General features: G+C 30.9%; 1 protein-coding gene across 1 annotated transcript; it reads right to left on the bottom strand.

Annotated features, from left to right (window-relative positions):
- Nucleotides 1–9,587: 9,587 nt before the first annotated feature.
- On the bottom strand, nt 9,588–15,206 carry LOC148612628 (uncharacterized). Its single transcript, XM_088594271.1, has 2 exons — nt 15,078–15,206; nt 9,588–14,041 (listed from the first exon to the last, which is right to left on the bottom strand). Exon 2 carries the CDS (start codon nt 14,027–14,029, stop codon nt 12,410–12,412), a length of 1,620 nt encoding a protein of 539 aa, XP_088450397.1. The 5' UTR covers nt 14,030–14,041; nt 15,078–15,206; the 3' UTR covers nt 9,588–12,409.
- Between the last annotated feature and the right edge of the window lie 414 nt (nt 15,207–15,620).

The raw sequence follows: 15,620 nt of genomic DNA on the forward strand, positions 1-15,620 counted from the left end.
GATAAGCGAATGCATGATGTTATTGATCAAAATTGTAATAGTTCCCATATCATGCCGAGCTGTCTTCACGCGAAAGAACTCCCAAGCAAGATCAGAAGATATTTGTATTAACTTAAAACATGTTTACAAAGAATAATGCTGAATTTTTTTAACTTAGAAATTGACTTTAAATTAAGCTAATAAGGACAGTTTTTGTTGTCAATTTCAGGATTTGGATTTTTCAATTTTAAACGGTAAACTCAAAACTAAAAAAAATTATGAGAAGAGGGGCAATTTATTTATTATATATAATTGTTAATTTTCTATTCCTAGAAAAAGAAGTAACTTATCGAATGTTCCCCTTGTAAAAAAATGGATGATCCACGCTGTGAATTGAATTTGGTAATTTCACACTCGTATTTTTCTCGCCAAAACGTTGCAATGTGGATATAAAACACAGCAATGAACATGAAATAAACAAAACAACAAGGTAACAAAGTACAAAGAAACAAAGAGAAATGAATAACCAGGATTCAACTAAAATCTGGGAGCATGGACACAGTTCACTGGAAAGGTAAACGTACTTTTTTGCTAGAAACACTCGCCAAGTTGCTCATACAAAGTCAAGTCCGGAGTAGACGAAAGAGGAAAGAAACAATATAACATGGTGGACAAATGGGTTCTAATAGTGCTGATGAATACACCGTAACGATCCACGAGTTCATGGTGACATCAATAAAACTTCTGTAGTGATGACTTCAATCCTGTAGCAACATAACTAACCCCGTTTGAGATGAAAAAAGCAATAAATTAAGTAGAACATCCTTGTAACAGATAGGATAATCAATTGGTTTTCACGAATAACCAAAATATGGTCACTCGTGCAAGGAAAAGTTCCACACACTCGTTAAATCTGTGCGTTCTTTTGCACTCTTAATAATATTTTGCTTATTCAGTCTTACCAATGAATACTAAAGTCAGAAATATTCGAGTCGTTCCAATGTCTAATTCGTGCTTTACTTGCATCGAATAATATAGGTTTAAACGGTAATAATCATATGATTTATATCCGACTTACAAGAACGATGGATATATTGAACAAAACATTTTAATCTTTATATGTAAATTTTGATAAATTAATGACAACTTAAAATAACGAAATTCAAATTTTACTATTTTCACATAAACAACAAACAAAGTAAAAAATAAACCCATTCAAACTAAGCAAAAACAACAAAATAAAACCAACAAAATTAGACTCTTACTATAACTTTAATATAACTGATATGTTATGTTTATTTTTTCTACGTATTTTCCTTTGTTTCATAGGCTGTAGAACAAACTTATTTCTAGTTCGTCGGACAATCATTAAAACATGTAATCGAGTGAAAAAACTGTTTTATTTGAGTTTTTATTTTCAAAAATAAAAGTTTTCCCTTGTAAACTCCAAAACACACACAAAAAAATCGACATGGCGTAGTTACATAGAAATTTTAGGGTGTTACAGAGTTAATGACGTTGTAATCTAATGCTTCATTTCCGAAGTTAACTTACAGCCGAAATTACAGCCAAAATAATACAAAGAGTAAAGGTGAATGAAACTGTAACTTTGTTGTTTAAAAAGCACTTTTCATTTTTACAGTGCTTGCAATTAACAAGAAGCTTCAGTAGAAAGTGAAAAACAAGATGTAGACAAATACAACTTCCTAACAGTCAGCACATCGAAAAGTATAATAATATAATGCTTTACAAAGCCTGGGTTAGTTTAGACAAATATTGTGCAGACATGAGTGTTTAGAAGTCAGTATACTAGTAAATCTCTATTATGTGGCGTCAGTGTGGGGTACAAGAAAAATGTTTACTTGATGAAACAGTTGATCAGAATATCTCGTCATGGTGTTATTTTTATATTATATAGGTGAAACAGTTTAAGACTTTTGCACTTTAACAATTCAGTTTATATTTTATGTAGATTTCATCGATAAAAAGTAGTTATTTCCATCACATTTTGCCCTTATCTATGCAAATGAAATAATGTCGGTCACCTTCAAATACATATGTTCTAGATCATTTAAACATGTATAAATATATATGGTGTTGCCACAGCAGTACGAGTTTGAATTCCGCGGAGGGAGCGACCAAAACATTTGCCTCGCAAATTTGACAGTTCTAACATCGTTGACACTTCTATGCTAAAGCTATCTTCTCTGTATCAATTTGATCCGATTGAGCAGTTTTGCAAATAGAGTCGTTACATTCTGAGATGTATATCCATGTAAGAATCTAAAAAAAAATAATAGTAAACAACAACAACAACAACAAAAACAACAAAAAAACAAAAACAAAAACAAAAAACAAAAACAAAAACAAAAACAAACTAAAAAACAAAACAATATTTTCATTTGTAAAGAAAAAAATATACCCATTAGAAGAGCAGATGTTACGTAAGATGTCTAGCGCATTACGTTTTTGATGCTCGATTTTTATCCAGTAAGTTTGTTTACTTTTTTATTGTTGTTTATTTTGCTTTTTGGTTTTTTTTTCATTTGTTCTTCGTCTTACTTCGTCTTTGTTGTTTTCGTTATTGTTTATAGATTTTTACTCAGTTGAAACATTTCGTGTTCTTCTTTTTTCTAGATTAGTTACAGTTTCCTCATATTTTTTTCACTTTTAAACACATTATTTTATCATATTATCTAGCAGCAAATATAACCGTTTATCTACATTCCCGTAATTGGAAGCATTTAAACAAAATAATGTTAATGATTTATACGCATGCAGGATTATTTTTATATTGAACTATATCGTTTGGTTATGATGTATTGTCATCGTTATATTACCATTCATTCATTTCTGTTGTTGTCGGGGCCTTACAGAGCTAACTTAAAAGTGTGTGTACGCCTGTTGATGATATTATGGTATCATCGGTGTGTTTACGACTCTTGAGATGACGTCATTGTGTCATATACGTTCTATTTCCAAAGATATAAGTCTATAATATGTTACTTTTTTAAACAATATCGAGTTTCTCTGATTATTCATTTTTGGAGTTTATTCTGTTCAACATTTAGGGCATTTAGGTTAAACGCATTTGTGTTGGGATTTGGTCACTTACACATTCACAAATATTTTTTCACTGGCTATTGGATAAATTTCATTGGAAAAAAAATCATAATTTAAAACACAAAGTTAATTATATTAAACAGAATTAAATAACTATTTCTTTGAAAGTTATTTTATTCGTGGATATAAAAATTTTTTGTTTGTCAAAATTTTGTCGTGTGTTTTTGAACAAAAGTATCTTCATTGATAAGATTTTAAGGATATTTCAAAATATATGCCATGAGAAGTGAAATTGCATGTTGCTGTTCTTATTTTGTTTTTAATACATAAATCTAACAGTATTGAAAGTATATTTGATCTCAAAAGAATCCTTGAAGTTTAATACCTTTCCACTCCTTATTTCATTTAAAAGTTATCGATCGTTTAGTACCTTTGTAGCAGTTGTGTTGAAATTATCTGTGTCATTCCCAGTCTTGATGATGTATACCATTAAAATCAAACCAATCGGTACTTTTAACATTAGAGCAAAAAGGTTAATATCTATTAAATAAAATTAAAAATTGAAGACGTAGGTGGAAAGTGTTGGGAATGTTAATCAAATCGACAACACCCTTAAACGTGACTACATCTCATGACGAAATGTTTATTTTGAAACCAAAACACTCCTGTAAAATTATTAAACATATTTACTCCTACCAACCAAACGAAACAACAAAACGGAAGGACAACTAAGAGAAAAAAAGTCCAAAGACATAGCCAAAGTATGAAATCATCAAACTGAGAGGATAATAACAGCTTTTTATACGCAATCTTATTAGTAAAATATGTGCATATTAATATTTTCTGCTTATAAACAAATTATATTTTTTAAATATTTTTAACAGTCAGATTCAACAGTATGGAAATTAGAAAAAAAATAAACGTAAAGAAGCTAGCACTGTCACCAAAGAGACATATGGTAATACACTTTCTAGATACATTTTCTGTCGAGGTAAATGCATGTATTAAACGAAACTATTTTTTCAATAATAATAGATTAGTAATTATAAATACAAAGAATTGAATGTATTTTTATGTTTAAATCAGAAAAGATCAAACTGTTGTTGTATTAATTTTGGGTTAAGAAAACCACAACTTATCTATAAAATGTAACAATAGAAATTCATAACATTGGAAACCATCCATTTATGACTTAATTTAAACAATGAGTTGTTTTTCTGGATAGGGTAATGATAAAAGTACAATCATAGTAAAACGTTCTTTTGTTTATTGTAATTTGGATACAGACAACACAGATCTATGTTTACAATTAACATTAACAATGGTTCATATATTAAGTACAAGTCCATATAAAATTCGTACACTGCATATAGTAAAGTGATTTTTGTTGTAGAAAAACCCACTGAACAAACAATGTTTTTTTTTCGGTCTTCAGATGCTATATTTTTAGGTAACATTAGTATTTTCTGTATACAGATCTGCACGTTCGAAAAAATCCTACATTCTTCTCACACTCAAATCAATCAAATCAAAGCAAATCAAGAACGATAACTCTCACAAAGTGCTAATTTCATGTACAATCTATACAAATTTTATCTCAAAAGCGCAACACCCAAATGAAAAACCAAGACTGGTAATGTGGTCTGAAACTGATTCTGAATAGGAAATAAAAGTAAAGTTGGTGGGTTTTTGACATGCATGAATCACCTCCAGTCTGATTTTATAAAGACTGCTACTTAATATGATACAGTTCTTGCAATTTTTGCAAAGTATGAGTGACACTAGACGCATAATGTTCTAAACTTTGAAATTAAAATCATCGAACGTTGTTATCTATTTACAATAAAACAATTGTTCTATATAATCTTAATCGATGGTATAATTAATACGCGCCACGTAATTGAAAAAAAAAAAAAAACAACCCTGAGATAAAATAGCATGCGCCAATTGAAAGTAAAGCCCGAAAAATCTAGGCAAGAAGCGTTAGTTTGCTATTTAAATATTAGTATAATCATATTCTTTATGCATTTGTTTATTATTATGAATAACTTGGTAACGATGATAATTTTACTTATTTCATACAAAAGACTGTGCTATAGTTATTCGATGAGAACATTTCGTGAAGAAGTTTAATTTTAATACACAATAATTAAACACCAATAACTATACATTTATAATGGGTAAAATATTCTTGAGTAGATTTAATATACCGACAAGACATACGTATAATATATTTGATATTGTCAAAAATGATGGAAAGTGTCTTTTGGTTAAGTTTAGAGAAAACAGTAAGTTACAAACCAGTAACACGTTAAGTATGTTGAACACATTATTGAAATATACATATTACACAGGCAAAGATGCAATATATGTTTTTATGTTTTAAAAACACACAAAAAATGTATTTTAATCGTATGTTTTTCATGTTAAGGACCATTATGAAAAACATATGAAAGAAATAATTCTTCTGACTAAGGGATTAATTCATGACCGGTAATAAGATAAAAACAAATAATCATGTCCCGATGTAGTGGAAAATGAATTTCCTGACTCGCAAAATTTCAAAAACAATATTCTGACCCCCACAAAAATTGCAAGCCCCCTTTGGAATCCCTTAAAGTGAAAAAGACAAACATATATATATATATCTTATAGTAGTTAGCTCGCAATTAATGGCGTGTGTCGGTTAAAATGATAACTTAAATAAATTAACAGGCTACATATGTCCGTCGTAAAATACGGTTTTGAAAAAGGTCAGAATAATATTCACGCTTACGTCCAAACAGTTTTGTTATTGCTTAAGTTGAAAAAAAATGTTGTTTTCATTCTTCTTATATATACGGCTTTCTTCTGTTATTCTATACTGTTTCTGAAGAATAATAAAATAAGCGGGGAAATGTATCTAAACAATATCAATTTATGCTGTTTATCATAGTGTAGACGGTTCAAAGGGAGGAAACTCGTGTCATCCATTTGTATTGAAAAGAATGAATCAGTGGGCATTATTCATATGAATAACTGTTTTAATTTTATTGTATCAATGACATTTGCAAAATGTGCTAGGATAAAATAAATAATTTGATAATGATTTAAAGTGTAATGAAAATGATAATACAAAATTAACAAATATGAAAACTAGCAAAAATAGCAAATCAGCATGCTTTTTTTCATTAAAGGAATCAATTCTAACATATGTAAAAAAGTAACCAGTCTGCATATTTTCAGGACTTGATGTAATTCAACACTACCATTGGCATATTGAAAATGTTTTGTTCTGTCTATTGACCGATTCTGAAAATTCTGGGTTAACTATTTTACATGCCGTTCCTGATTGGTCAATGCGTATTAACGAGAACGCTGCGATGACTTTTTTTACGAGGACGAAAGTTGAATTTAGGATTTGGTCAGGTAATTGCAAGTTGAATGTAGCTAAAAGCTAATATTATTGCTAAACCTGCATCAACGTAAGTAATCCAAAACTCCATGCAGTATGATCAAATGAAAAATATGGTGAAGAAAATCAAGATATAAATTGGGTCTATATAGTCGGAGACACTTGTTGTATTCAATGTTGGTAATTTACCAACTGATTTATAAGATAATGACCCAAGTGTACATTGTGTATACCTTCTGAAACGAGACAGTTTGCAATTTTATCAGCAAGTAAAAGAATGGTTTGACTTGAACATCATCTGTTTACTCGTAAATTGTTTATTGCAGAGAACACTATACCATAATTGTAACAGCCTATTTCCCTTTTATTATAAAAGATCTAAACTTTTAATTTTCTCTGGTAAAATGATATTAAGTGACATTTTGATATTGGTACAGACAAGGAATGTTGCTTATAAAATGTTGGGTGAGATCAGAGCGTATGCAATATGTGCTTGTATTGTATTGTCATTACTTAGGAATCTTTATAATCCTGACGCTTCATTACGTAGCATATTTTATCCTGCAAAGGACGCATTTTCTGCCAATATTGTAAATCGATATATAGCAACAACAAAAAAGCAGTGACCTAGCATAACCGAAATATGTGTTGCTCGGCGCGAAACGGGGGAAAATCGCTCGGCAAAGCCTCGCGAAACCTCCATTTCTTAGTCTCATACCCATATTTCCGATATGCTAGGACATTGAATGTGTATTGATTATAATAAAACTTGAATATAACCTCTAACAAATAAACAGACAAAGCAGATGCAATTAAGAAAACATCCATATAGAAACCAGGTGGCTCATATGATATAGGCGGCAAGCGGTTATTTTTACCAAATAAATTGTTCGTCAAAAATGTTTATCTCATAATGATGTCAGGAAGAACATGGATTTCTCTTCTGTACCAAAAGTAGATGACATCGAATATACGTTGTAAAATTTCTACCAAATCAACCAACTTATAAACAGATCAAAGAGTTACTTCACTTTTTTTTCATATTTTGTAGTGTTTTCTATGTAATTTATTTCATTCTTATCATTTCAATAAATTACACAACAGCAGCCATTTTTTTTAAAAACCTCAAATGGATAAAACTGTTTTGAACGCAAAATTTGGCATGTGCCACCCACTGTCTGGGCTTTCTATAAACACCCTCTTAACAGCCTGGAAATACATTACATTTATACAACATTTGTTGAAAAATTACGATACACCCATCGTGAATTTTGATGCTTTCCTGTCTTACTGTAAATGAAATCAGACTGTTTCTTAAACGATGAAGTTTATGGTTTACTCCATGGACGAGATAAGGACCCCCTATAGGATTTTTCACATAAAGGAATTTTCTTGTCCGTAATAGATTGAAAGCTATAAATATCAGAAACATAAATATCAATTTTTGCAAAAAAATAGTTAATCGCTGACATAGGAATTAGGATTGGTATGAGGACAACGAGGTAATATCTATATATGAAAATTTGTAAAGTTCTTCATTAGAGGAAAGCAAACACATATTTAATTCCTGTATATTAGAATTGTACTAACAGAAAGCCGAGACATTCTATTCACTATGCAGGTTTAAGAAAGTTTCTTAATTATTGGAGCAATAGAAAAACTTATTAATTTTAACCCTTCTCCACTAACATTGGACAAGTGAGAAACACATAATTCAATTTTCTTCGCTTAAATACGTTTTTAAGTGAATAGAACAACAATGAAAGATTAGATGCAATAAGGTCTAAAATGTAATATATGAACATTACCTTGCCACTCTAAAGTTCGAATATTACGCCAATTCATTCGAATTATTATCGATAGACAGGATTCTCTTTGAAGTAAACTTTCTGATAATGCTACATTGCAACTGTTTTTTCATATTATATTATCTCTCAACAAATGTACAATGCGTTGATATGCTTAGTTATATGATTTTCCCGCATAACTCTATTCATCATAGTTTATATAGTTGAGCATAATATGCATTAAGTAATATTTTACCAACTATAATAGCTTCAAAATTTATAACAAAAATGAGTAGCGTTATCTCCCCTTGCATAGGTACAATTAAAAAAACCAGAAAAGATAGTAAACCTTGGCGGAGATGCAGAGAGAGAAAATTTCTATTAACTCGGTCAAATAAAGGAAACACATGTAATCATTGATAGATAACAGAAAAACATAGAACAAAAACATTTGTTTACATACAGTTCAGATGTGATTTATACATCAGTAATCTCAGTTTCCGCTATATAGATGACGTATTATCTTTAAACAATCCTAATTTCGGGGATTTGATACATCGCATCTACCCAAAAGAACTTGACATAAAAGATACTACAGACACTGTGAAGTCAGCCTCATATAATTACCTACACTAAGAAATGGATGGTAAAGGAAAACTATTGACCAAACTTAACGATAAACGTGATGACTTTTCTTTCAAAATTGTCAACTTTCCTTTCATCTGTGGCCATATCCCTTCAGCACCTGCGTATGGAGTGTTCATATCACAACTCATACGTTATGCTGGAGCTTGCCGACACTACGCAGACTTTTTGTATCGCGCTAGAACTCTAACAAATAGGCTTCTGGAACAGGGTTATGTTGCTACAAGATTGAAGTCATCACTACAGAAGTTTTATGGTCGTAGATCGTTATGGTGTATCCATCTGCACCATGAAAACTAATTTATTCAACGGGTCATAGTTTTCCTTCCCTCGTTTGTCTACCCCGGACTTGACTTTTTATGAGCAACTCGGCGGGTGTTTCTAGAAAAGCAGAGGACGCTTACCCTACCGGTGCACCAGGTCCATGCTCCCAGTTTTTAGTGGAGCCCGAGTTGATCATTTACTTTTGTTACTTTGTATGTTTGATTTTAGTTACTTTATGTTCTTTGTTGTGTATGTCTATTTTCCATGTCTGGTCTTTGTCCCTGGATTACATTCTTTTGATTACCCCTATAACCTTGGTTCCCTTGATTACTCTTTCAGCATGGATAGATAAGGTAAGAAACAACAATGAAAAGATGCATTCAAGCAGTAAAAGTGATCAGTTGTCAACATGACAAAAAAATGAAATAATAATTTCAAAACGAAATAACAATAGATAAAGTCACACTTTTTATTAAAAAAAAGTTTTACATATAATGTAATTATATTCAGACACAGTACAGTATTACAGTATACATATATATTAACACAATCAATAGTAACCAAAGGTCGTGGGGGATGAAAAAAATTAATTGAAATGGACATTTATTACACAACTACCAAAGATAAAATACTTCTTTGACAATTCGTGGACAATGAACTGTTACACAATTCTTAAATGATACTCAGTTATCCCATTTTATCTAAATTGTAATATTTTGTACCAAAAAAAAATAAATAAATAAAATGCAAAACATAATTAAGTTAAATTAGATAAAACCAGATACGTGGAGCAGTTGTAGTCCCTTTTGTTTTAACCATTCCTATGTTTCTAATTACAGTTAATGACAACTACAACTATACATACATGTATTTACGTAAATATTGATGGGTGCAAATTTAGTTTGTGCATTTTTAATAACAGGAGATGAAGTATGTATATACTTTAAACAGATAATCAACTAGCAAGGGTTTGAATGGAGTGATTATCAAGAGGAGCATGATTGGTAGTACACAGGGAAACATTTTTCACGTGAATTTCATGTTAAAGAGTTTTACACGAAATTCATGTGAACTTCACTTAAATTTGACTTGAATGCTCGATATACCAGAATTTTGCGGGTTTAATTGCTCAATTCAGGTGAAAATCCTGTGAAATTAGTATGAATATGATGTGAAATAATTTCGCCTGTGTAGTGGCTGCACTTATTTTGAATAAATTCCTTTACTTTTTATTTGAAATTCATCTTGTAAGAGATTTGATGTTGACCCTTTTGTTTCTAAATATAGACAATTTAACAACACTTTTGAAACTTTCAATAAAGAAAAAAAACTGCTTTTACTTAAACGTCATTTTCCGGTGATCAGGGACACAATCTGTACATCAACACTGAAAGACGCCTGAATTGAAATAGATATTCTTTTACATATCGAAGGTTATTTTTGTCGAACATTTCTGTTATTTGTGACGCAAGTGATATAGTATTTGTAAGGCCTGATTAGGAACTTTAATTTCATTGGTGAATTCATATCACCTGATCTTTATCCTGACATCTGATTTGTTTGAAACTAACATTAGCAGAATTAACGTTCTTAGAATCTTGCTTCACGATTGGATAAAACATTTATTTTCAATTAACATTTTCCAAACTAGAATTAATGAACGCTAATGAAAATGCATAAAATAAATATAATATCATTACCGATCGAAGACTATAGTTAGCGTGTGATAAACTAGGTTTAGCGGCCGGTAACTAGTTTACGCGTGATAAACCCATATTATCGAATATTTGACATGTCGCGTGCCATAGTATAGTGCCTCTGAATTATTGTGAAAGACTTCAGGTATGTTCCTTCATACCTTCTCAAATTTGTATTCTTTGTGGAGACAGAACCATTACAATTGTGTTCTTAACTTTATTTTATTTTTGGATTTAGTGGACTAGGATGACTGAGTTTCAATCCGGGTGAGGTGAGATTACCTGTATCATTTTAATTTCATGAAGAAATGTATATCTGGACTTCACTTGTACGGTAAAGACAGGACAGGATGATCAAATCAAAGCTTGATTAACATGTATCTAACAAATGATATACAATGTATTCCTAATTTATCCTTCAACCTGAAATGTCTAAGGCAGGTTCATAGATGACAAGGGAATTATTATCATGTTATGCATTGTGAAATGTTAGGCAAATTATACATGGTTCATAGATCTATTTGTACTCAGTACTCAAGTAAAACTCGCTTTAGTTTATCCTGTTGTAAATTATTTTTAACAATATATGGATTGGTCATTTTTGCCCACTCACTTCTTTCATGAACTCATATTTCAGGAGTTTGCTCAATTTCAAATTCGACTTTATTTCGGTTAGGCAAAAACTACTCGTTTTGTAAGTGAATCTCTTTCAGTGAGCTTATTTTTAGAATATATCATCTGGATTATTTTCGTTTTTTTTAAGATTCAAAACATGGCAGCTGATAGACGGAGATAATGCGCTTGAAGGCCTTTTGTACCTACGAATGCACAGAGGTTTAGGTAGGTATGTACTATTCATATTTAATAAATTCGTTCGTTTTCCAAGTGTGATTTAAAATCATTTAATACTTTTTTTTTGTTCATACTCTTCGTATGTGAAACGTTAGAATTTTTATTATAAAATTGGATACGTCTTTAGTGAAATATTTCTGACTCTTTTGTAGATTTCTGTTGTTGTGTTGGGTGGAGTATTATGAGAAAGGAGAAGTTCTAAAACATTACAGGACTGGGATTAAAATTTTGACTTACCCAGTAAAATGTATATTTTGTGTTCTCGGTAAGCAGATTTGGGTTTTTTTGTCATGCTTGTAGTAGATAAGGTATATTTTCTGTTCATCAATGATCAAGTTTGCGAAAAATGGCCAAAGGTTTGTCAAAACTTGGTTAAAAACGATGATTTTTTAAATTTTTTTGGGAAAAAAATCTAAACGCTTGTGATGCAGTGCTCGGCCAAATTATCTCTTTTATCCCCTTTTTTCAACGAAATATGTCAAAAGTCTTTTTAGGGACATCTCAAATTGGCAAAAAATAACAGAAGTGGAAATTTGTATTAAAAAACACACACTCTAATAACAATTTTGACTATTTTCTTACATTACAGTGCAAAATGTATGGAATGTAATGCTGTCGTATAGGACGGTAGATAAAATCAGGACATATCATACCTTTCTTTTGAACAATGATACTTTAAGTAAGATTAATATGAAAACAAGTACTTCATAACAAATTGCCTTCATTGACTACTTGTCACTACAAAATATTCCATAGAATGCGATGAAAGATTTAAATCGAAAGAATATAATTATAGGAAAGACAAACTTTGATAATAAATGCCATGTTTGTTCGTTGTATAACTTAACGAAAATATGTTCATCATCAACCGGGGATTCGAAAACGCTATCTTCAATCCAAAAACACAAATTAAGCACAGCAAGACAGAAAAACGCATAGTTCAATATCGGTTCACGTTTCATGGCCTTTCTGAAATGATTTAGTTGAAGAATACAAACTACTTGCATGTAAAGTTCAATAAGTTTAGCAGAACCCTGAATTATAATAAACTGTGTGCGTTCATGTTCACTGACCATGGCCATAATGCATGATAGAAACTCTAATGAAAAATACGCCACAGTTCCTAGAAATCCGACAACAATTATCTTGTCATGGAAGTGTTGTGAAGGGGGAATCTCCAATGGTATGAAATATTTTGGTTGAGAAACCATATAAAAACATACAACTGTTAAGCAAACAACAAGGAAAGAAAGACCTACTTCGTATGTGAGTTTAGCAACGGCCAATGGAAAAATCGTCGAATTACCTGGAATCAAACTTGATTGGTTATTGTCATTGCCGCCTGCAAGTTTAGAGGAATAATAAAGAAATATAATACCGGGAAGTTTAATCAAAACACACACAGTTAGGCATATCATTGACCGGAAATTGAACTTGCTGTCTTGTAACTGTCGTCGTTGATTTAATCTAGAATTGCTCCGACTCAGTAATGGGGTACTTTCAACGTCTACTGACATATTTTCTAAATCAGAGACGATGATGGTTTCCTCCAAAATTGATTGTGTATTGTTTTCAGGCCATAAGTAGGCAATGAAGATCATAGAGAGCAAAGAATATTCCATCTCAATTGGGTGAAAAATAGGCCTTAACACTGACATAGTATTTTCAATTGTGCATGTTGGATCGGTGGTGTTTCTTCCTATATCAGAAGTGTACATGTGCACAAACGAGTGTGCCCATTGTGATACGTTTCCAAACACAATAAGAAGCAAACTATAGTAGTTTTTCCATGAGTTGTAAAACTGATATGCAGCATATTTATGTATAAATGCTGACTGGATCAGGTAAAATACGATTTGAAATGATTGATAAGTTATGTCGATAACTTCATGTGCCGAGGTGAAATTCGATGAGCAATTTTTGTTGTTTCCAAATAAATGCAGAGGCTTTTTACATCGAACTATCTTCATGATATCTAGCACTGAGTATAAAATGCTGCCGATGGTAAAAATCCATAGAAAAGCAAGTTTAAGATTGACAGTTATATCTTGGTGGTTTCGAAAAGTAATGATAGAAGATTCACTTTCATTGGCTATCCATAAACCGATACATGCAATTGTTGCAATCAAAACACCAATGCAAAGTGTAATTTCCTTTGCAAATAATGTTCGTAATCCGCACTCAATAGTTGAGCCACCAAATATTCCTAGAAATGTCACCAGGATGCAACTGGAAAGTAAAATAAATCCGCTTATACTTCCATCGTGGGGTTTAAGGCCTTCTCTGTTTTTATACGGATGACCTGCTGTAAACGGTAGAACTATTGCCGAATGAAACAGTTTTTTCATGGTTTGCACTTGCTATAAATAAAAATTGCCACAAATTGAAGATATATTTATTAAGGATAAGATAAGCAACATTATAGCTATCAAAAAATCAAAAACAACTATTAAACTATTAAGTACAATATCGATATGCATGTATCCAATATTTAGAAAGTACTAAAATTATTGAACACTTTTTAGTTATATCATGTTGACCTTTCGCACGATGATTTTTACTAGCAATCGCCACTAAATCCATATTTTGTCTCCTATTTTACAAATCCCCTTCATTACTTGTGTGAAAAGTTGTCAAACTATTATGGAGTTATCACATTGTCAATACTGGTATGTTAGCATTACTGCTATGATTATAAAAAAAAAAACCACCATCATTAGAAAGCTTAAAATGCGCATATTTTCATATCACATCTTCTTTTCCATTTTATCAAAGCAAAGTACAAATGCTTTGTTTAGTTTATGACAAATATTTAAATTAAAACATATCTTAATTAGATGCACAAACACACTGGTGATTACAATATATGTATGAAAGTTAGTTCTCTTGATTACTCTTTCTAACGCAATGATCATCGATTTTTTGTCATCTCTCTTTACAAGTAATTTTCATATTAATGTTTCTCACTATATTTTTAGGAAGTCACAGAGAGTCAAAACATTCATAGAGGAAAATTAATATCACTGACCTCTAAGTTGATATACATTACTTATCACTTAAACAATAAGTATTGCCCTTACAAAATTTAAATTTTCGTATTACGTAATTCACAAACAACGCTGGTTAGGAAAATTTTAATGCACATTTTTACTGATAACGTGGACGGTTTGAGGCATAAATAGGTCATAACATCAAGAGACAAATTTTGATTGACAATTTTCTAATTTACAATTCATTTAATAAATAGATTTTTTTAATTATTTGTTTATCATAATTTTCAAAATTTTAAACTAATAATTATTTCTGAATATAAACATACAAAAACTTATCGTGTTTAAGACTTATTGTTGTTATCTGACATAATATAAGTCTTCTGAATAATTGAAAAAAACTTACTGCATCGTCTTTCTAATAAATTGTCATATATTTAAAGTATTGTCGACAACTATCATGGTTATGAACTTCCTGAAACCCAAACCTTTCAACAATTGTTGGGAAGTTTTGTTACGTCTATTTATAGACTTTCTAATTTCCTGTTGTTCAAGTTTGTAATTGGAACAGTGTCCTGTTCATGGGTTTAGGAAAATTAAAATAAATACTTTTCAGTTTGCTTAATACAAACGGGAAAGAATTTAATTCAGTGACATGCTCATTTGCATTTATATACTCATTTTACCTACGAAATGTTACCTTATCAGTACCAGTTGATAAAACTGTTTTGTACATGTATCAGTTTAAAGCTCAACGTTTCAAAGTGCCGGTTTTTTTTACCGAAGATTGGAATAAGTTCGGTTTTTCGTATCTTCCTCGCTAAAAAAAACATTATAACTATTTAAATTCATTCATGTAAAAAACACTTCAATTTCTTATTCAGAAACAGTAATAAAGTACATAACCAGTCTCAATTAGTCATTTTGGTTGTTGCACTTTTGAAATAAA

This window comes from Perna viridis, chromosome 7, assembly GCF_037379345.1.
Source record: "Perna viridis isolate PV_CMFRI_1.1 ecotype Kerala chromosome 7, ASM3737934v1, whole genome shotgun sequence".
Taxonomy (NCBI): Eukaryota; Metazoa; Mollusca; class Bivalvia; order Mytilida; family Mytilidae; genus Perna; species Perna viridis.

Excerpts from the sequence above, each read along its gene's own strand:
- LOC148612628 (XM_088594271.1), bottom strand. The coding sequence starts at position 14,029 with ATGAAAAAACTGTTTCATTCGGCAATAGTTCTACCGTTTACAGCAGGT.